Genomic DNA, 20,704 nt, shown 5'->3' with positions numbered 1-20,704 from the left:
CACCTGGAAGAGTTACCTGTGTTTCATACACTCCCTCAATGTCCGGAGCAGAGAGGTCTGCATTGATTTCATTGATGTGCTCTTGGTACATGTCTTCTGGGACAGAGTATTCATACAGGTTGTAAACGATGTTTGAGCGTGGCAGGATCCTGTTCACCTGCCAAGGCAAGGGAGGCGCTTAGCAGGGCATGTCACACCATGTGGCACCACTGCCAGGAGCTGGGGTACTTCTAAAGGCTGCAAGGAGCAGAGGTCTGAGCCAGCCCAGCTCCTGGTGCTCCCTTCTAAGGAAATCAGTGGTTTACACTCATGCATGTAACAAATTCCCACAACCTGCCTTCTGGGCAGGCTGCGTTTAGCAGGGGGACTGGATGAGGTACATCTGTGGAGAGGGAGAGTGAGGCCTTCCAAGGCAGATGCTTGTAGTATCTGCTCGCAGCAGAGGTGAAACACCTTATCTCATCACAGGTGGCTGTCTCCCCTTCCAGAAGGGGCAGGTCCTCACCCGCCTATAGGCTGCTCCCTCCTGTGGCTTTGGGACACGCTGGTTGACGTAGAAGACACGGGGGATGCTCAGCCTGATGCAGTGCAGGTTGCTCCCAATTATCGCCCACAGCCTGAAGAGCCCAGGCTGGCTGGTCTCAGCAATCTGCAGGACACGGGGGTACAAAGTTAAGAGCTAGCAGGGAGCTCCAATGCCAGTGCTTACATCTAAGCTGTGGAACACTATGTGGATTTATATGGCCACTGGTGGCCACAAAGACAGCAGGCAGCTTGAAGAGTCATTGATCTCAGCGCTGGAGTCCCTGTGTCCTGCTACTATCCCAGGCTAAGGCTGGCCCAGCCAACTCAAGCTGACCCTTGATGTCAGCCAAGTCAGCCATGCCACCTCAGGCTCTTGCCTGCACAAGAGCTGCCTGCAGCTCTGAAGGCCCTTCTGGAAGATGAAGTGAGTGACAAGGGGCTGGGATCAGATGGCCATGCGTAATGAGGATTTGTGAAAATGCCTGGATGGCATCACCCTACCTCTGCGTTTGTACGTTGGCTGCTTCCAGATATCACTGGAATCCTAGGTCCATCACAGGCACACTGTGCCCAGTGCTAGACTCCCCAGTACAGGAGGGACATGGGCATGGTGAAGAGTTCAGTGAAGGGTCACAAAGATGAAGAAGGGACTGGAGCATTTTTCATAAGAGGAAAGCCTGGAGCAGAGGAAGCTCAGGTGGGACGAATCTCATCAATCTACATAATCTACATGAACACCTGCAGGGAGGGTGCAGAGAGGACAGAGCCTGGCTCTTGTCATTGGTGCCCAGTGGCAGGACCAGAGGCCATAGGTACAGACTCGAACACAGGAGGTTCCCTCTGCCCTTGCACAGGTTGCCCAGGGAAGTTGTGGAGTCTCATACCTTGGACGTACTCAAAAGCCATCTAGACACTGTCTAGGGCAACTGGCTCTAGGTAGCCCTGCTTGAGCAGGGGGTTCAGCCAGATGGACCCCAGAGCTGCTTCCAACCTCAGCTGGTGTTTTTGTGGTTCTGTGACTACTGCATAGTGCTGTCCACAGGCTGAACCAGAGCTGCCCCACTGACAGATCTACACACATGTCCTAGATTTACCCCAAGAATGACCATGTGGGCTCCATACAGACATGCGTGAGCCTGAGGCTTTGCCGCCCCAGCTGGGCTAACACCAGAGTGGCATTGGGGTCAGCAGTCCTTGAACTTCACTGTTTGGCCACACAGTGTAAACTCAGGGCTTAAGCCCCGAGGGTGTCCTCTGCGGTAGGTCCCCTCCCCAGTACCTGCACGATCTGCCAGGGCAAATCCAGGATGCTGCGTGCCGTCCTACGCAGGTAGCTACTGAGCCCTTTGGAGAGAGCATCGCGGACCACTCCTCCACCTGCTGTCACCCCACTGTCCTCCAGCCGCTGCTTCTTCCGCCGCTCCCGCCGCTGCCGCGCCTGCAGCTCCCACTTCTTCTGGTGGTAACGCAGCCAGACCAGCTGCTCGTCCTGAGCAGGGTGACAGCATGCAGGAGTTGAGCCAGAAACCAACACAGGCTTCCCAGCCCCACAGTACTACGTCATACAACTGAGCCCTCCATCCCCCACTCCCACATCACATTCCTGCCCTAGCTGTGAAGCCACCCCCACCCGCCTTTTCTCCATCAGTGGTTATATTTCTCCATCTCCTGGTCATATTTCTTGTAGCCCTGAGCCATGTGCCTGCAGAAGGTTTCAGGAGACCCACATCTTGTTCCTGGCAGCAGCCAAGTTGCTTGGGTGGGCAAGCACAGCCCCATCTGCACATCTCCTCCCCAGTCTGCTTCACCTACCTTGGTTGTGCCCAGGGGCGGAGGTGGACCCAGGATCTCTCGCCAGGACTGGGACATCTCCAGGTACTGAGACATCTGTTGGCTTTCCTCTGCTTCAGGGACTCGCTTCCGCTTATTTGTGATGGGAACCAGTGGTTGACAGGTCTTGGCAGCCCCAAAGTCCTCTATGTCACCCATCTGTGAGCTGGACGTCCCCTCCGGGGGCTGGTTGGCAAGGACCTGAGGGAGCAAGGACAAAAGGAGGAGGACATGGGTTGCAGAAGAACCCCACCAGCACAGCCAGCACATTTCTGTTGCCCTCTTTACCTGTCTCTTGCCTTCGGAAGTGAAGAGTTCATTGATTTTTTTCTGTTTGTACACATCGTTCTTCTCCAGGAGTTTCTTGTGGAGCCAGTCTGGGTGCCGGACCCGTGGCACTGGATTCTTTACCTGGAGAGCATCTCCAAATCACACTGAGCCCCTTGACCAAAGCCCTCCTCCTGCCCCCTCACATCTCTGTACCTGCTGCAGGGCTGCGGGAATAGTAATGATTTTTTGGATGGTGCTGCCCAGTCTCTCAATGTAGTAGTCCCAGTCCAGGATCTGTGAAGAAGGCAGAGCAGCAGGTAGCAAAGAAAGCTGAGCAGGCCACTAGACACAGGATCCAGCATCTCCCTGGGACCCCCACCCCCAGCACCCCACTTCACAAGCATGAGTAGCCTCTGCCCTGGTTGGGCCCCTGAAGGGATGAGCCCTTGTCCTGGAGCAGGGGCCACCTGCAGGGATGCGCCACTCACTGCACGGATGTTGAAGTCCTGCAGCGAAGGGCTCTTCAGCCATTTTCGGAGGTAGTGTTTGCGCACACTGGGCTCAGCTTGGAAGATGGCAAGAGGGATGGCCCTGGGGAAGGCAGTGAAGCACTTATTACCCACCCAGAGCAAGGTCCTGGCAGCACATTATCCCTTCTCCCAGCCTGCAGAGACCCTCCAAAGCTTCTCTTCCTACCCCTGTGAGACCACCACGCAGTGGTCGTAACAGCAGTACTCATCACTAGCCTTGCTCAGTCTGAGATGGCAGACGGGTGATTGCTTGGCCACACCACCCTGGCTCACTCGCCTCCTGCTATTCTGCCCTTCCCCTTTTGCTTGCACCCACACTCAAAAATCCTGGGCCCTTCAAGACGGAGTTACCTCTCAGTGACTGGAGACCCTTCTGGTCTCTTGGAAATGATGAACCGGCAGCTCAGCCCTGCATCCTTCACCATCTGGTCCCCCAGGAACTCGGCCAGGCGCTTGGCAGTACTGATGGAGGTGGACTTCTGCTCCCCGTAGTCCTCCAGCTTGCGTGACATAGACCGGTTCTCCGAGATCAGCTCAAACAGCTCCGAATCAGGCATGTTGGCAGCCTGAGGGGGAGGAAAAAACCACAAAGCTAGTGAGAATCTAATGATTGAACCTTGCTGCTGTCAGATATGGGGAGTGCTTGCACCCAGCCAATGTGGCTCTTTACGGGGAACCTGGGAATTGTTCCCTGTTGCAGCTGCTGACATGACGTGACCTACCGAAAAGGGAGAGCATGGATCCTAGGCTTGCATCGGTTTATGCCACAGGGGTGGCAGCACTGCTTTATGCAGCACACACAAGTTAGGCTCACCAAGAACTTGTACAAGGTCACTGCAAAATGGAAGGACCCAGCCACGCTCTCAGTCTCTCTCACCCCCCAGTTTCTTACATTTTCTTTGCTCTCCCCAGTTATTGTATAGCTGATGGCTCCATGCTTCTCATAAAACACTCCCCAGGCAAGTGGCTCCGTCATTCCCTGCCTCAGCAAATGCTCTCAGCCAGTGTCCGAGGGGTACGAGGGCCACCAAACCAGCTCCATTAAGGAGACGACTGCAGAAGGACACTGCTCACCCACAGTTACACCCGAACGAAGAGCCCTCGCACTGAAAGACGGCAGCCCTAGAGAACCGAAGCAGCAGGAATATGATGGAATTGACCATCAGAGGCACAGCGGACCACCACTCTGCACAAGTGAAGTCCACCCTCCCCACAGTGCCTGACTAGCTCTGCCACTTCTTCTCTGGCTCCACCTTGGGAGCACAGACATGCTGAACTGCGCTTACCTTGCTGTAGAGCACATCCAGCCAGTAATCGGCCACCTTGGCCACAGAAGCGTAGACCTCCTCCAGGGTGCTGCCTTTGAGAAAGGCTTCAAATACAGAAGACTGGAATATCTTCACCAGCTGGAGCTCGCCCCGGCGCTTCACCTCAAATCCCTTCAGCTCAGCCAGGGACCCATCCTCATTGAATACTGCATACCTAGGGGATAGAGCCTGGGCAAAACCTGGCCTGCACCAAGGGACACATACTCCAGGATGCCACTGGTGCCCCTCCTGCCAGGATGCTTCTCCCCATGCCACCATGCTGCCACCTGGCGCGTTCAGCAGAGCTGCACTGCTCAACACTAGGATCATCTTGGAACATCTAGAGGTGCTCTACCCACTCTTACAACTTGGTCTGCAAAAGCATGCCAGCTTGTGCCCCGGCTCATCCATACACATTGGGAGAATGATCCTATTGCATGCAATTAAAGGACGGGAGGCGAGACCCCAGGTGGGGAAATGGATGGAGGAAGACATTAGGAAGAGGTTTAGAGAAAAGAAGGAAACTTTGTCAGCTCACACACTGGCAAAGGAGTTCAGAGGAAACTGGATGTAGCCATGACATGACTACAGGAACACTACACCCTCTCTCCTTTTATCTCCTCCCCCCCCCCCCCTCTTTTTTTTTTCCCTTTAATTTCCCAGCTCTCCCAAATATTTGTACATCTCAAGAAAAAATGCATGGGAGCATCAGCTAAGAGAAGAGAAGGGATACTCAAGCCTGTATCACTTAGCCAGCCCTTCTCCCACCTGACCACGTTCCTGTGAGCACAGCCTTTTCTTCCTTCACTGACCATGGTGCCTGCTAGCCACCTCCAGGCTGTTTTAGTTGGAGAGTGACCAATAAATAAATGTACTTGCTATCATCCCCACACTAAAAGAAACCAACGGGCCCCCGAGAGAACATTCCTAAGAACAGAGCTTGCTCAGCTCCTGGCATGACCTCAACTCCTGTGGCAGGGAATCGCTGCCTGCAGAAAGGCACCGACAGGAGATGGTGGGTGCTGAAGCTCATCCAAGGGGGCATTAAGCACAAGGCTGTAAGGACAGAGGGTGCAGGAGGGCAGAGAGCATTTCTGGGAGCCAGACCCAGGTCTGTGGGCACCCCTCCAGCTAGTGGTTGCTACTGCTCTAGCTTGTGTTCCCATTTAGGAGGAAATCAGTGAAGTTTGAGTACAACTACCCAGTAAATTGACAATAATGGCAGGACCTGTTCCTTCTTCCAGACAGAGAAGGGGAAACATCTAGGAGAAGCATTACTGGAGGTCTGTGAACTCCTGAGAGCTGGGAAGGCAGGAATTGGTGAATTTAAACGGATTCACTTCAATATAAACAGCATTGGAAGTCCTCAGAAGGAAAGTCAAAGTTCTCCAGCACACCTCAGAGCCAAACAAGGAGATCATGTCTGGTCACCAAGTCGGAGAAACGTTGGTTTGCTGTTATCTTCTAGAATTTATTGCCATAGCGTGGCACTGGAGGCAAGTGTATAACTGGATTCAAAGACAATCTAGTGTAAGGAACTTCCCATTTAAAGCCAGCAAATCAAGCATGTTGCCAGCTCCAGATGCAAGGACCAACGTACCCTGCATGCATGAAGGGAAACAGACCCTCAATCTGTTACCTGGGGAAACTGATAATATTTCAAGCTTGAAGTCTCACCTTTTCTTCAGCTTCTTGCCCTCCTCCTTGGAAGCTGGGAGGATCATGGCCAGGTATGGTCCATCCACTTCAAAAAAGATGCTGTTCTCCGAGCGTGTGACATAGGTGAGAGAGGCTGGGTCCTGTAGTTCCTGGTACTGATCATTTGTGAAGCCTTCCTATGGGCACAGCCCCAGGAGAACAGCTTCACTCAACAGCTGGGCTGGTTACACCAGGAGATGCCCCCTGGGCACACCCTGCCCAAAGGGAACACTGACCACCCCTCTGAAAGCTACAGCACAGTTTGGGACTCAAAAATCAAGACATCTAACCTGCCTGTTGAAAAGAAAAATGCTTTGGACCCTAAAATTATGTTATTTTGTCTTAAAGAACCTGGAGCAAGCAGAGGATGGGTTTGGACCTTGCTCTAGTATGGATTCCCAGCCTGCACAGGTGAGCATGCATCAGCCCTGGCCTCTTACACACCACCCTCTCTGCTGCAGGCACATCAGAGCCTCTCCCTCTGCTGTCAGGTGGTCTCTGGGGCAGAGAGCAGCTGTGCAGCAAGCAGAACCATCAGCCCCAACGTCCCACTCACTACACAGGGTGCAGAGATGGGAGAGGCCCTCCTCCATCATCAGTCCTCCACCTCCTTTTTCCCCAGACTTAGAGCTGGCCGGGATGGGTACAAAGCTCACCTTCACCAGGATGTTCAGCATGGCACCTGGGTAGGAGATTGTCACCTTTGGCTTCTTGGCATTGGTTGACTTGATGACAAAGTTCTCTGGGAAACTGTTGGGGAGGACACACCAAATCCCATCAGTATCCAGTTCCAGAGGTCTCCTAAAGAAGGAAGGTCACTGTCAGGAGAGCGTATGATGGGTGAGGATCAGCTCTGTGTCCCACATAAAGGCAAAAGCAGCCTGTTTCATCCACTTGGTCCCTTCTGCAAAGCAAACCCTCACAATACAACAGAATAACCACACCAGTGCCAGAAATCTGAATCTTCAACATTGACTGATAAAAGCTCAATGTGCTCCCAGATCTGTCCCAGATGCAAACAGACCTTTCTTCCCCAGCTCAGCACATACTCACCCAATCTGCTCGATCAGTTCCCTGGCCTGAGTGATGATATTCGCTCCTGTGAAGCATACGATGCCAGCCATTTCCATGGAGTACCAGCGAGCTCTGTGAGCAGAGGAATGAAGAGCATGAAGCACTCCCTCCCAAACCCAGCTACAGAAAGGGCAGGAGGACTTCCAGAGTAAGAAGGGCAAGAAACCCATCAACACTGGCCCTCAGTATATAGTTCTCCTTGGCCTAGTTATGATGCTTCAGAAAAGCTGGACACCCACTAACAGACAGGATTCCCATCACTTATGCCCAACACTTAATGTCTGGCAGGAGTCTCTAGGATGAGAAGTCATTGGTAGAAGCGAGAAGAGTGTTGCAGGCAGCACTCACCTTCATCCTGGTGCTGCAGAAGCAGCAAGTGACAGTCTCCCTAGAACAATCCCAGTTTCCAAGGGTCCTCTCCAGAGGACCCCAGCATCACCCAGCAGGGAGACTCACCCTTTCCGCATGACGTAGCCATAGAAAGAGTTGAGGATGCACTTGTGGGCCAGCTGCAGGGAGTCATACAGGACTTCCATGTTCTTGCAGCGCTTCACTTCAGAGGCATCTCCTGTCTCCACCGCGGCAGACAGCTTCTTCTTCCACACCTGCAAGCCACAGGCAGTCAGGATGATCCCACACATCGCTACTGGTGGTATCCAACCGGCTCCCCCTCTGTCCCAGTATAGCATGACAACTCTAGAATGGTATCTTTGCCAAAGATCAGTAGCATGAGCTGAACATTCCCTTTTCTTTTGCAGCAGAGCAGGAGTTGGCCAGAGGCACTTTGCCACACAGTAGTAGGAACCTGCAGCACCAACTGTAATCTGGCTGTGATCAGAGTTCAATCAGCACCAGCAGCACTGCCTGTCTGCATCAGCTGTGCTGCGCCACGTGCACAGGCCAGAACTGAACACGCTGCCTGCAGCAGCCCACGATGTTCTGGCTAAATAGCAAAACCACCTGTGCAGAAAAAGCCTCTTGGCCAGCTCCATGATTCATGGCAGAAGAGGCAGCGGTGAGTAACCACAAAGCAAATGGCTTGTTAATTAACTCCACCAGAGGCAGAGTCCTAGGGCCTTGTCATTGCCTCCAACACACTCCAAGAATAACGTGCCCTGGTCTCCTCTAGCATGAACCTAAATCAGCAGAGAACTAGAACATCCTCCTGGAATCAACTGTTCCTTAACGCAAGGTCTAGACCTTTCTTCCTACATGAAGAGACAAGCAGAGAAGCCAGGTCTAGACTGAACCCAGCCAGATCACGTATATATCACAACAGAGACTAGATGAGGATTTGCTAAACCCAGTGAAAACTGGAGATGCAGCTTTGTTTCTGACAGCACCACAGAGGCAGTAAATGCCATGGCAGCAGCCACAGCTGTCAGGAGCTCCACCACGTACTTCTCAAAGACGAAGGCTGAACAGAGCAATCCTTTAGGGCTTGGATCTTGGGTGAGAGATAAGAGGTCCCCAGCCTTAGCAAGACAAGTTAAACCAGAGACTGAGCTTGCTACCTTGTGCAGCCCCTTGAACTCGTAGCGGCGGTCCCTGAAAGCTCGTACTGTGTCCACATAGAAAGAGTTCTCTCGCTGGCAGATGGTGGTGACTCGTTCCTCCACCTTGGTGACATGGATCTTCTTGTACGCCTTGCGGCAGTAATCTAGTCAAGGGAAAAGGCAGAGGGAGCTTCTCAAGGATGGGCACAGTATGAACAGGGAGACATCTAAGCATCAGGCACAGGTAAGCAGGGAGATGGTCCTGCTCCAAAGGGAGCGGAAGGAAGGCACCAGCACAGAGGAAAACAGTACCTCCTTATGGAGAAACAGGGACAGGTGGGGGAAAAACTCATGATGCATGTATGGCCCATCCACAAACCCAGGCTCTGCCCCTAGCCAGCTAGATGGTTCTGCTGAAGAGCAGCACGCCAGGTGATGGGATAACGTTATGTTTCCCTTTCATTAACAGGCTTAAACTAGCAGCCTTCCAAAAAAAAAAAAAAAAAAAAAAAAAAAAAAAAAAAAAAAAAGAGAAGTCATTCATGTTTCAGCTCTCAACAGGAGAGCTCCACAGCTCTCAACAGACAAAAGGAGAAAAACTGACACAGGCACCAGTGCCTGACCTCTCTTTGGGAAGCACACAGGAGCCGCCAGCATCCTTGAGAAGGGCTGTCTGAGAGCAGACCCAGTCTGAACCCACCCCACAGCTGTAAGAGAGGTAATCAATGGTAAGCACCACTCAGTCTAGGTTGCAAAACTGCTCCAGATCATGAGCTTGATTATTATTATTTTTTTTACCTGCCAGCCGCTTTTTCTCATATTTGGCCTGTTCTTCCCGGGAGAGCTCGTGGAAGGCGCGGGGTGCTCCCTCAGGGGACAGGGGAGGGAACTTCTCCGACTCCAGCTGCTGCTGGATGCGGTGATACTCACTGCGGCTGGCAGGCACTGCGGAGGAGGGCAGCCATCAGTTTCCCAAGGGAGAAGCAGGAATTAGTCTCCATCTTTGTAGGCTGGACTGCACGGTCCTTACTGTACTTACTGAACTCTCCTCTCCACTGCCAAGTCATCCGGCGCTGACAGTTGGCACCTGGTTTGTTGAAGTCACAGGCAGCACATGTGGCCTCATCCACCACAGCTGAGGGCTAGACATGAGCAAGAGACACAAAGGTGTTAGAGGGGACAGCTCTCCAAACGACAACTCATGCCAGCACAGGTGCTGGGTGGCACTAGAGCATAGACATAAACATCAGAGATGGTACTCAGTGAGCATTCCTTTCCAGAACCTTTCAGGAACACAACACCCACAAAAACAATAGCTCAGCCTCAGCACAGCTGGCATCACGGCAGCCTGAGTGAATTTCACACCCAGCCTTATAGGATCCCTCTGCCCTGAGCCAGAAGTTCAGGCCTTGCTGCTAAGGGGATCCAATCAGAGGGATCACTAAGGTCATCTGAAAGACAAATTAGGAGAGATGAGGTTGATGTTACCCACTTGCAGCCTGTTGGTCAGAATGATGTTGGGGTACATGGCCCCCACATCTAGATGGTAGATAAGGGGACACTCAATTCTGTTTGGAACATCCTTCAGGGAATTCAGTTTGACCTTGATTTCATCACAAACCTGTGGCGAGACAAAAAGTCAAATAATTGTTGAATTTGGTCCTTTACTCCTGGACAGGGACAGACTCTGGGGAAGGATTTAAAGGACCAGAGGAGCAGCATTAAGGAAGGACTCCTTGATCACCAACCAGTACTTTAGGTTTGGTTTTGGACCTCCAAGGTAGGCTTTACTTGTGAAAGGTGAGAGCAACTACTTCCTAAAGGTTACTCGGATCAAGGACCTTTTCAGTACAAATGGGTTAAAGGAGACAACAGCAAAGACCAGAAGTCCTCAGTCACTAACTGATGATGCCCCCCAAGAAACTCCAGGCTCAGCTTTGGAGAGGGGTGACCTGCGCTTTGTAGCCATTAAGAAGTCGTGAATGAGAGGAACATAAGTATTTGGGATATCTGAGGGGTCTGTCTTCTCACTAAATCCTGTCTCACAGCTTTGCTCCTGGTTGAGCATGCAAAGAGGAAAGCAGGAACCGCATCCCTCATCCAGGACAGAGACCCTGCATCCCCGGGGTGGACTCCAGCACCTGGGCAGGGGTGTCCTGGCTAGGGCTGCTGGAGGTGGCGGCTGCTTACAACATCCCTTAACACCATCTACTCTGCAGGTGCCCATAGATAAGCTTCTTGGTCTCTCTCAGTAGAGCACAAAATGAAGATGAACAGGCACTTTAAAGATGCAACTCAGCCCTCCCTGCCAAGCCCAGCCATGCCACAGGCAATGTACCTCCTGGAAGTTGGTGACTTGATCCAACGGCAAACGCTCCTCCTCCTCGATGGCGTGCCGCAGCGTCTTCTCCACACGCCGCACCAGGAAGTCAAAGGCAGCAGGATTCTGCAGGGGCATGGGAATGGCACTGAGACCATGGGCAGCCATCCCCAGCTGCAGGCTGGCAGCTCCTGCCCTGCTGCTCATGTCTCTGCCTGACTTGAGGAGCTCTAAGCACAGCCCTTCAGCGTAGGGCATCATACTGAGACCACCGACACCAGGTCAGATTTAAAAAAAAAAAAGCAACAAAAGGAAGAGATGAGGGCAGCTAATGAGCAGCCAGTTGCATTTGTGTTTGGTAGTGCTGCACCTCTCACGGCTGCATGCTGGCTGGTGCAAGGGTCCTAAGAATCAGACTTAGTCTAGATCCTTTTATATACCCAGTATGTGCTCCCCTGTGATCATTCACTAGATCATATCCACCATCCACCAAAGCGTCTCACACTAAGTGTGACGCATCTCACAGCAGAGAGTGAAACCACATCTGAAAACTTAAAAGAGTCCATGAACACAAGATAGCAGTGAAGCAGGGCAAGGGGGAGGTTGCAGAGACAGCAGCATGAACCAGAAAGAGATGAAAGACTCCCAGGAAGGGTTCAGAAGAAGCTTAGTTTGGGTGGAAGGACAGAGGGAGGACAAGACAGGGGACAGAGGCATATCTTCCAAGAACCACTGGCTCAAAACCAGACCCAAACCTCCACTTCGCTAGTCTCCCTTGCTGTCAACAAGGTCTGGCTTGCTTCCAGTACGTGACACATATGACACCTGCTCTCCCAGTGAAGCACAGACAGCCACTTGGAGGCCTCCTCCACATCCTCCCCAGCCCAGCTCCATGCAGCTTCAGGTGCTCAAGGTCTGCCCAAGCCCAGCAGGGACACGCGGGAGATGTTAACACCAGCAGAATGTTATTCCTCACTGCCACATTCCGTGAGGACAACAGTTGGCTGCCTTGGCCCCTTACCATTTTGAAGCGGCAGGGGATGTCACTGCGGAAGACACCAGATTCCAGTGCTTCCACATGACCTCCCACATATGTCTCCGAGTCAAGCACATGACCATCTTCTGTAAGTTTGTTGAATTCCTGCTCCTGCTTGTTAGGGAAGATTATGTTGGCATGGTAGGCCTGAACCATCAGCAGTGCCTCACACAGTGTCCCAGATCCTTTTCTTAACACCTGAAGGAGAGACATCAAAGCTGGTTTTAAACTCAAGAAGAGTAGATTTAGATATAAGGAAGAAATGTTTTACACAGAGTGTGGTGAGGCGCTGGCCCAGGCTGCCCAGGGCAGCTGTGGGTGCCCCATCCCTGGCTGGGCTCAAGGCCAGGCTGGACGGGGCTGGGAGCAGCATGGGCTGGTGGGAGGTGTCCCTGTCTGTGGCAGGGAGCTGGACTAGGCGATCTCTGAAGGTCCCTTCCAACCCAAACTCGATTCAGCAAGCAGTGCTGTACCACCACTGGTGGGACCAGATGGGCCTTACAGCCACATCAGCAAGCCAGACTGTTTCAGCTGGTGACACACGTGCGACCATGCAGCAGATAGTACTGCAGCCCATGGCAAATGTGATGGGAGCAAGTGAGAAACCAACACAGACTCCTTTGTGTCGGCTGGGAGGAGAGCAGGCAAAGACCTCCAGTCTTTGCATTGTCTCCAAATGGACAGTGCAAAGACCTCCAGACCCCTGCTGCCATCATCTCCTGATGCTACTCCACTGTCAAGTGCCTTTTGTAAGCTAAACCAGATGGCGAGAGAGGGACATTTCCTACATGCTTAGCACATCCTCCCAACAGCTGACAACAGCCATCAGGAGACCCAGCTTTGCATGACTACAAGTAATCCTGGCTGAGCATGTAGCACCAACCATACATTCTTGCTCCAGCCTTTACTGTGGACCCTCAGGTCTCTTGTTCTTAGACACATCTCTCAAAACACACTGGGGCTATGGAGAGAAAGGAGTAGCTTCCAAATCCATCCTTCTCCCTGACACAGATGGGAAAGTGCCCAGGCAGTGGGAGTCGGGTCCATGGCTTAGCCATGCGGTGTGGGAGATGTGGCTCTTCACCCAACAAAGAAATTGTCATTTCAGGAGTGCACCCACCTCGTCAGGCTCCATGGGAATGATGGTGCACAAAGCAAAAATGAACGGATGCACATACTTCATATACATGTAATAGGTGGCAACTGCATCAGACACCGAATAGGTGGCCAGGGTCTGTTGGGGAAGGGTATGAGGCAAATTAATCCCAATCACACGTGATGGAGTAGCTCAATGACAATCTTTCATTGCTTCCTGCTAGACACGATTGTTATCGGCAGGAAGAAGGGAAAGGTGCATTTCTACATATCCTAGGTAGTAACGAATAATCTGTTTGCTTCAGAGGACATCCTGCTCTAGCTCTAATTACACCATGATACATCAGCTTTGTATGAGAAGAAATGGGGAGGATAAGCTCATGGCACATACACCGCTCATATGGGAATCAGGAGGCTGCTCCAGCAGAAATCCCCTGCCCACGACACCTTGAGTGCTAAACCTATTCCTTGTCCCTCCAGCAAACCATGGCTCTTTGTGACATTTCCAATTTAGGTGGTGCCTGCCACTTTGCCTTGATGTAAATAAATACAGAAAATACACAGCTCAATGCCAGTGCTAGAAACACTTCAAAGAAATCCCTTTCTCCCCACAAGCTTAACTGCTTCTAAGGCATTGGCAATCGGGGAGGCAGGCAGTTAATTTCGCAAAACCCACTGCATTAAGCAAAAACATTTTGTAACACTTTAACAATGCAATCATATTGCAGTTGCTCTAGGCTTGCTTTCCAATTGCTCAGAGGAGATACAGCACTTGGAGGGAATACCTGAGGCTTCTCCATAGCCATCCGGCACATCTCTTCAGGGTCCAGCTCCACTGGATCGTAACCCAGTTTTGCTTTAGCTGCTGCTTTCAGGTTGTGACTTCCCACTGGGAGGTAACTGTCTCTCTTCACCCACCTGGACAGAACCATGAAAATACCAGTTCATGCAAAGAAACCAGCCCTGCCCTTCAAAAAGGGGTTCAGGCTTGCAAACAGGACCTCAGTTGCAAAAGGGACCTCTCACCAAGGACAGCCGAGAGCTGAGCATCCAAGCACAGATGAGTAAGAGGCTGCTCAGCTTCAGATATCCTACATTTCTACCAATGCACTTAAATCCCAACCAGGACAAACCCCGCTACCCGTACCATCATCACTGCTCAGAATTACCACATTCCAGCTCCCTCACTGGCTCTAAGTTAAACATTTAGCCACTGGAGGAGACACTACCAGGACTGCAAGGACAGCCAGCCACTCTCCAAAGTCCAGACACTGCTCCAGTGGAGGAAACCCACATAAACCCCCCAACTTCTCCCTACCCCATGCACCCAGAAAGTGTCTTTCCTCTTCTAGCTGTACTGGGGGTTGGGTTAGGATATAGTCCTTTCCCTACTCCAATGGCTTGATCTTATCCCACCCTTTTTCCACTCCCCCAAACCTGACCTCAAACACCCAAGGACAGCCACCAGCAGGCTACAGGGAGAGAGTCAGCCCTGACAGCCCTTCACAGGGAAGGCTTAGCAGCTTCTGCAGTACGTACAGTGCCAAGGGAAAGTAGGACATGAAATGGACTATCACACCAGCCTAGGGAGGTGTGAAACATGAAGGCTTCCAACAAGGCAGGAGGACCGTATTCAAATACAAGTGCAGGTATTTTATATAAATTCAAGAAATAAAGACACAGTTATAGAGTAGAGGAGCAGCATTTGGTACCTTAGACAGTCCATGTGGATACACTGGGATGCTTTGTACTCTCCCTGGCTGTCCTTCTGAAACCCAATTTCCTGATACATATTAATTCCATGAGCTGCTGCTCTTGATTCTACAAAGGGCCTGGGGAAAGAGGCAGCATGAAAAGAAGGAAGAGAACAGCCATTTCCCTTCACCTCCAACAATGGTTTCACAACTGCTTTGCTAGAAACTATCTAAAGAATTTTTCTTGTGATTTATCCGTGCCATCTGGCCACTGACAAAACTTCCTGCAGGACAGAATTGCAGCATGACCCAAGAAGCAAAGCTGCTTGCTTACATCCTGCACCAGGAGGTAGAGGCACATGGTCGCTCTCCCCTCACCTCCCCAAGGCTTGCCTGCACCCCCCTCCCCAAAATCCTCCGGGTCTCTTTTGACCCTCTCCCTGCTCTCCCAAGGCTGGGGTCATCTGTTACACCAACATTGCCACCTCAACAAGGGTTTAAGGCAGCCCAGCCAAGCAGATGGGAGGCTACAGAAGCTCATATTTCCAAGCCAATGACCACAGGATTTTGTGAGGTGCTCAAACTGACTAGACAGGTGGTATGGATCATACATTATCACCACTGTGTGAACTATGGAAGGATGTTGAGGCTGGTCCCTGACCCTGCCCCACAGCTCAGATGACACCTTGCCAGCTTAGTTTTCATTCCTGATCTTACCAGTCAAAGAAGTCTCCGTTGTATGTGACAATGATGGTGGGCTTGGTCTCCTGGACATGTTCAAACCACCTCTGGATTAAATGAGCCTAGGTTGAAACAGAAGAGTGGAAGAAATACATATATAAAGTAACTTCATCTCCTCCACAGACAGGTCATGGATACCATACAGTTTACTCCACCCTTCCCCTTTCCTCCACACCTAGCCCAAGCCTGACCTCTATCACCCTTATTACCAGAAAAAGAAAGCATGACCAGCCCTGCCAGACCCACTGTGTTTCCCAGCAAGGGAGCCTACCAAATGATTTGTTCTCTTTGGCCAACAAGAGCCCCAGGCAAGTAAAAGTCTGCTGGGCAGAACTTACTTACTTCATCTGGTTCATTAAAGACACAAAATGGACCCTCATACTCTGGCTTGGGAGTAAACTCAAAGTCTTCAATATCCTCCGAGACGATCTCCCTGTTTGTGATCAGGTAGCCCTAGGGAGGTGACAAGGAGGCAGTTAGGAGGACTTGGCTTGCAGGCAACCCGAAAATGCTGTCCAAACAATGGGACATTTTCCTCTTGAAAGCCAGAGCTCTGTCAAGGGGGAAGAACTGTTTGGGAGTCATCTGCTGAACCATTGCTGACCATTGGCTAAGGAGGCCATGGGGAGACAACACAGGACATGACTGTCCCTGTGGTCTCCAGGTTACAACTGCTCCCTCAGAGGAACACCAGCAACCTGAACTGGTATCACAAAACTAATTATCTTATGCATCATTCAGACTTTAATTTCATTTCCACAGCCACACACCAAGCACTGGCAGCAAGGCAAACCTGGAGCAAGCTGGGGTGGAGGTGAAACACTGGCCTGCTCCCCAGCTTTGCTGCTGGCTGCAGCGTGGAGGAAACCACTCTGCTCTCCCTTACCTGCCCATCAACCATGTAGGAGATCATCATGATCTGGTCTGTCTCTGCATCAGGAAACTTCAAAGGGAGTTTGGTAGTTTCAATGTCAAAGGCGAGAACAACAGGATCCTGAGCAGGACCAAATCCATTAGAAAATATTCTAAAGATGACTTGACTGTAAAGAGCAATTCCCATCAAGCCCAGTGCTAGCCTAGCAAGCAAACCATGTCTTCTAGACATGTCATTTGTCTTCTTTATCAACCCCTAAATCACTACTCAAGCCCAGAAACAAAGCTTTCCCCCTGCGCACCACAGTGACTCCAGCAGCACATCGGAAACCAGACACAGCAGCCGTGCACCTGGTCAGACCAATGCCTGCCTGACCAATGCTCACCGGTCGCTCCACAAGGTCATCTCGGCAGGTGATTTCAGGGGGGTAAGTGCTGCCCCGGTATCGCACGTTGTACCAGTGAGCCTGTCAAGAGATGAGGGCGGGCAGTGCCTGACTGTGGGGCCAGCTCCTCGCATCGCTTTGGCTGCTAGGGACAGTCCTGCATGAATTAAATGCAGCCCAGAAGAAAGGCTCAAACTGCAGTGGTGCATCAATCATTTAACTTTTCTGCATGTCATTAACTGAGGAGAAGGCCCAGCAGTACAGGACTAAGCTTTACACATGAACTTATTGTCACCAATGCCTTTACAAAGATCCTGGAAAGAAAACATTTCCAACCTGCCTGCACTTCAGGAGTAGAGCAGCAGGAAAGTGAAGCTCTTTCAGCTTCCCTATTCCTTACTCACCACGTGGATCTTCAGGTCAATGGAGACACGAACGTGGTAGGGTACATCATACTCCCGCATATCCACAATGTTGTCCATCTGGGTGGCAACCTTTCTGGAGATCCCCTCCTCATCTGTGCTCAGGCTGCCTCCGCTCAGAGCGCTGCAAGGAGCAGAGCGAGGCAGCTGCCTTACTGGAGCACACATCTTCACATGCTTGGCTGCGAGGGACAGCCATGTGGCACTGGTGACACCCAGCAGCAGGAGTCAGTGACAGGAGAGAACAGGAAACTGTTCCCCACCATGCAATCACACCCTGCTTGCAGAGGTGTCCCCGGAACAGACAGCAGACGCAGTCCTGTCACTCCCATCTCAATTCACCTTTTCTCATGTTTGTGAGCTGTGTCTGCTCAGATGCACAGCCAGACAAACCCCTGGGTGAATGTGTAGTGAATCGTTCTGCCAGCACTAGATTTATAAGTAAGGTAATGAGTCTAAGCACAACAAGGCAACCTGGGAAGCACTTTGAACAGGGATGGCATGCCTTCCAGGTGAGCAAGGAGTGCTTGTCGCTCAATTCTTCTTCCTCAAGTTTCAGCTGAAATCAGACTGCACGGCCAGGAAACCAGAGGGGCAATTTTTTCATGTGTATGTTCTGGTTGACTTCAAAAACAAAGTTTATTTTTTTTTCATATCTGCAACTGTGTTTCCAATCTTGTAAACAAGTGCCTGGCTTTTTATTCAGATAGAAAATGTTTGTTGGGGTTTTTTTCCACTTTAGTTACAGCTAGAAGGTTGCCCGGTGCCTCTCGGTATCCCTTCTCAGGGACAGGGCATCTGTTCGACCGGAAGGCAGAGGTACCACCACAGCACATCACATCCCAGAGGCTCTTGGGCCTCTTGATGTGCAGCACTGAGCTAGAAGAACCATCTCAGAGATGGGTGGCAGAGAGGCATAGCTGGGGTCAGACCTCAAGCAGGACAACGCCTCTCTGAGGACAGCTAAGAAACGGTTAAGGGAATCCAATTATTAACACAAAGGACTGACCAGTCACCCTAAGCAGAGCTCCCACCTTGACAGCATGGCCACGTAGACATCGCTCGCCTGGTCTCGCTCTCTGTTTTTCCTCACAGCAGGAGAGATCTCTTTCCGCACTTTCACCAAGTCATCCACTGTGTAGAAGGACAGCTTGATGTAGTTCCTCTTCAGGCCCACCAAATGGTTTGGCTGCAAAGCAGCAAGACACCAGCTCAGGGAAGATGAGTACTGAGGGATGGTCAGCATAAGGGGGGTGGGGAAGGCAGATTAGACTGATGCAGGTGCAAGAACTGGCCAAAAAAAGGTGCCAGTGGGTGGGAGAGTCAAGCACCAAGAAGAGACCCTGGTGGGCATGTCAGGGAAGAATTCAAGAGCTGCACAGCAAGGGCCCAGCCAGCCCTGCTGCCCATGCAGGCAGGCCCACAAGCAGGATTCAACCCAGGGAAGAGAAGTCAAGAATGAGCATCCTCCTCTTCCCACAGTACCCTCTCCTCCTCCAATCATTAATTCCTGCAAATAAACTTCTTGAACACACAGTGAAACAGCTGATGTGCTCAAGGAAAGTAATTACTACCAATCAGCAACTAGCCTTAATTAACCCATTTCTGATAAGCACCACAAACAGCACTAAGAGGCTGAAGTCAAGCATGGTTTCCCTTCACTAGTCAGTCCCTTCCTACTTCAGGTCCAAAACAAAACCCCCACTACTCAAGAGCACAAAGGGCAGAGTAATACCGACCAGGTCCAAGTCTTCTTTGGGGATGGTTTCCAGCTTTGCAATCTTTCCTTGGAACTTCTTGGAGAGGAAGGAGGACACTTCTCGCTCACAGCCCTGATGAGAGACAGAGGCTGAGCAGCATGGCTCTGTCTCTCAAAAGACTATGGTCCCAAAGCAGTTTGCCCAGGTCCTGAGCTCCCCAGCGACCTGCTTGCCCTGTACCCTGGAGACCTCAGCCCTCCCAGGGTCCCCTCCTCACCTTCCGGGTGGCGATGTAGAAGTAGGGCTTGTAGGGCAGGGCCACCTAGGAAACAGCAGATGGGTGATGGTGGCGGGTCCACTCGTGGGACCCTCTGCCCCACCCAGCCTCCCCAGGGACCCACCTTGAAGCGGCTCCCATCCTCCTGGATGAAGTAGTAGTCCACAGCACTCACTGACCGCCGGTCCTCGTCCAGCACCTCTGTCTGCCCATAGACACCATGGACTCAGTGGAGTTCCTCCTGCGAGACCTCTCAGGCCTCCCCCGTCCCTCCGTAGGCCTCCCCCGTCCCTCCGTGGGCCCCCCCTCCCCTCGTGGGACTCCCTTCCCCCCGTGGGACTCGACTCGACTCCCCTCCCCCGGGCCCCCCGTGGGACGGCCCCCTCCACCGTGGGACTCCATTCCGTCGGATGCCCGCCCCCCCGGTCCGCACCGGGTGCATGTTGATAAGCCATCCCGTCCGCTCGCCGGGCTCCGCTGGCCGCTCGAAACCGAACAGCGCGTCCAGCCGGTCCGTGCGCTGCGATCGCTCTAGGCGCTTGAGAGCGGACAGCGCGGGTCCATCGTCCCTGCCGGCCGCCGCGCCTTCAGCCCCCTCCGCCGGCTCCCGGCGCCCCCACCGCGCTGCCCCGGGGTGCCCGCTGCCGCCGCCCCGCGCCATCCCGCCCGCCCCGCACAGCGTTTCCCGCGCTGCGCTCCGTTCCCGCGAGAGCGCAGCCACCCCGCCCCGCGGCGGGAGCGCAAATCAGAGAGCGGCCCCACCGGCACCTCCCGCCAATGCCGCGTGCAGCGCCCCGCCCCCCGGTGCCGCCCGCTGCGGGGCTGCGGCGGAGGGTGGGCGCCCCCTGCTCCCGCGGCGGAGCTGCCGCCCCTTGGTCGGCGAAGGTCCCTCCCGCCCCCGAGAGGCGGAGGAGCCGCCCAGGGGACCGGGCGTACACGCCGAGACGCCGGGAGCCCTGCCCGGCGCGGGACTCCGGGGCCTGCCCAGGCCGGGGCGTGCGGCTGCCTCCTTCGACTCCGCGGAGCCGGCCCGCAGCGGGGCACGGGTCCTCGGGACACGCGCGTGGACACCGCGACACGGGACACAGACGTGGGACGCATCGACACCGGGGACACCGATGCAGGACACAGAGACATGGGACACGGAGATGGGACACACACAGGATGCACAGACGCGGCATGCACAGGGATGGGACACAGACGCAGGACACACAGACGGGACACAAAGACACGGGACACACAGACACAGGTCACAGACGGGGGACTCAGACACGGGACATACGCAGGACACACAGACGGGACTCAGCTGGCTACAGGCAAGGTGCTGCCGTCATCAGCACCCATGCGCAGGACCCAAATCACACACCAGCCCCAGCCCCTCCTCCTCCGGGGTGGCAGGGGCGGGGGAGGTCACTGGTGATGGCACACAC

At 52.9% G+C, this 20,704-nt stretch overlaps 1 protein-coding gene across 2 annotated transcripts in view; it reads right to left on the bottom strand.

Annotated features, from left to right (window-relative positions):
- The window catches only part of POLE (DNA polymerase epsilon, catalytic subunit), a 29,485-nt gene extending 9,535 nt beyond the window's left edge, over positions 1-19,950 (bottom strand). The window contains exons 1-32 of one of the 2 annotated variants that reach the window (XM_055795330.1): positions 19,708-19,950; positions 19,399-19,479; positions 19,275-19,319; positions 19,037-19,129; positions 18,332-18,486; positions 17,280-17,421; positions 16,876-16,956; positions 16,503-16,610; positions 15,959-16,069; positions 15,593-15,678; positions 14,894-15,013; positions 13,967-14,099; positions 13,207-13,320; positions 12,072-12,284; positions 11,069-11,176; positions 10,223-10,351; positions 9,770-9,872; positions 9,529-9,675; positions 8,749-8,894; positions 7,691-7,839; positions 7,214-7,306; positions 6,817-6,961; positions 6,140-6,297; positions 4,442-4,637; positions 3,507-3,721; positions 3,114-3,216; positions 2,839-2,919; positions 2,644-2,766; positions 2,338-2,556; positions 1,805-2,014; positions 506-649; positions 17-157 (exon numbers count right to left, since the gene is read on the bottom strand). In XM_055795330.1, coding sequence (XP_055651305.1) covers positions 17-157; positions 506-649; positions 1,805-2,014; positions 2,338-2,556; positions 2,644-2,766; positions 2,839-2,919; positions 3,114-3,216; positions 3,507-3,721; positions 4,442-4,637; positions 6,140-6,297; positions 6,817-6,961; positions 7,214-7,306; positions 7,691-7,839; positions 8,749-8,894; positions 9,529-9,675; positions 9,770-9,872; positions 10,223-10,351; positions 11,069-11,176; positions 12,072-12,284; positions 13,207-13,320; positions 13,967-14,099; positions 14,894-15,013; positions 15,593-15,678; positions 15,959-16,069; positions 16,503-16,610; positions 16,876-16,956; positions 17,280-17,421; positions 18,332-18,486; positions 19,037-19,129; positions 19,275-19,319; positions 19,399-19,479; positions 19,708-19,935 — 4,320 coding nt within the window. In that variant the 5' untranslated portion in view covers positions 19,936-19,950. Of the gene's footprint in view, positions 1-16; positions 158-505; positions 650-1,804; positions 2,015-2,337; positions 2,557-2,643; positions 2,767-2,838; positions 2,920-3,113; positions 3,217-3,506; positions 3,722-4,441; positions 4,638-6,139; positions 6,298-6,816; positions 6,962-7,213; positions 7,307-7,690; positions 7,840-8,748; positions 8,895-9,528; positions 9,676-9,769; positions 9,873-10,222; positions 10,352-11,068; positions 11,177-12,071; positions 12,285-13,206; positions 13,321-13,966; positions 14,100-14,893; positions 15,014-15,592; positions 15,679-15,958; positions 16,070-16,502; positions 16,611-16,840; positions 16,957-17,279; positions 17,422-18,331; positions 18,487-19,036; positions 19,130-19,274; positions 19,320-19,398; positions 19,480-19,707 lie in introns of those variants that run through there. The other variant, XM_027776946.2, reaches the window with a different exon arrangement.
- Between the last annotated feature and the right edge of the window lie 754 nt (positions 19,951-20,704).

The sequence above is a fragment of the Falco peregrinus genome, chromosome 2 (assembly GCF_023634155.1).
Source record: "Falco peregrinus isolate bFalPer1 chromosome 2, bFalPer1.pri, whole genome shotgun sequence".
Lineage (NCBI taxonomy): Eukaryota > Metazoa > Chordata > Aves > Falconiformes > Falconidae > Falco > Falco peregrinus.
The sequence above is the reverse complement of the archived record's forward strand: the minus strand, read 5'-3'. Positions and strand labels throughout refer to the sequence as shown.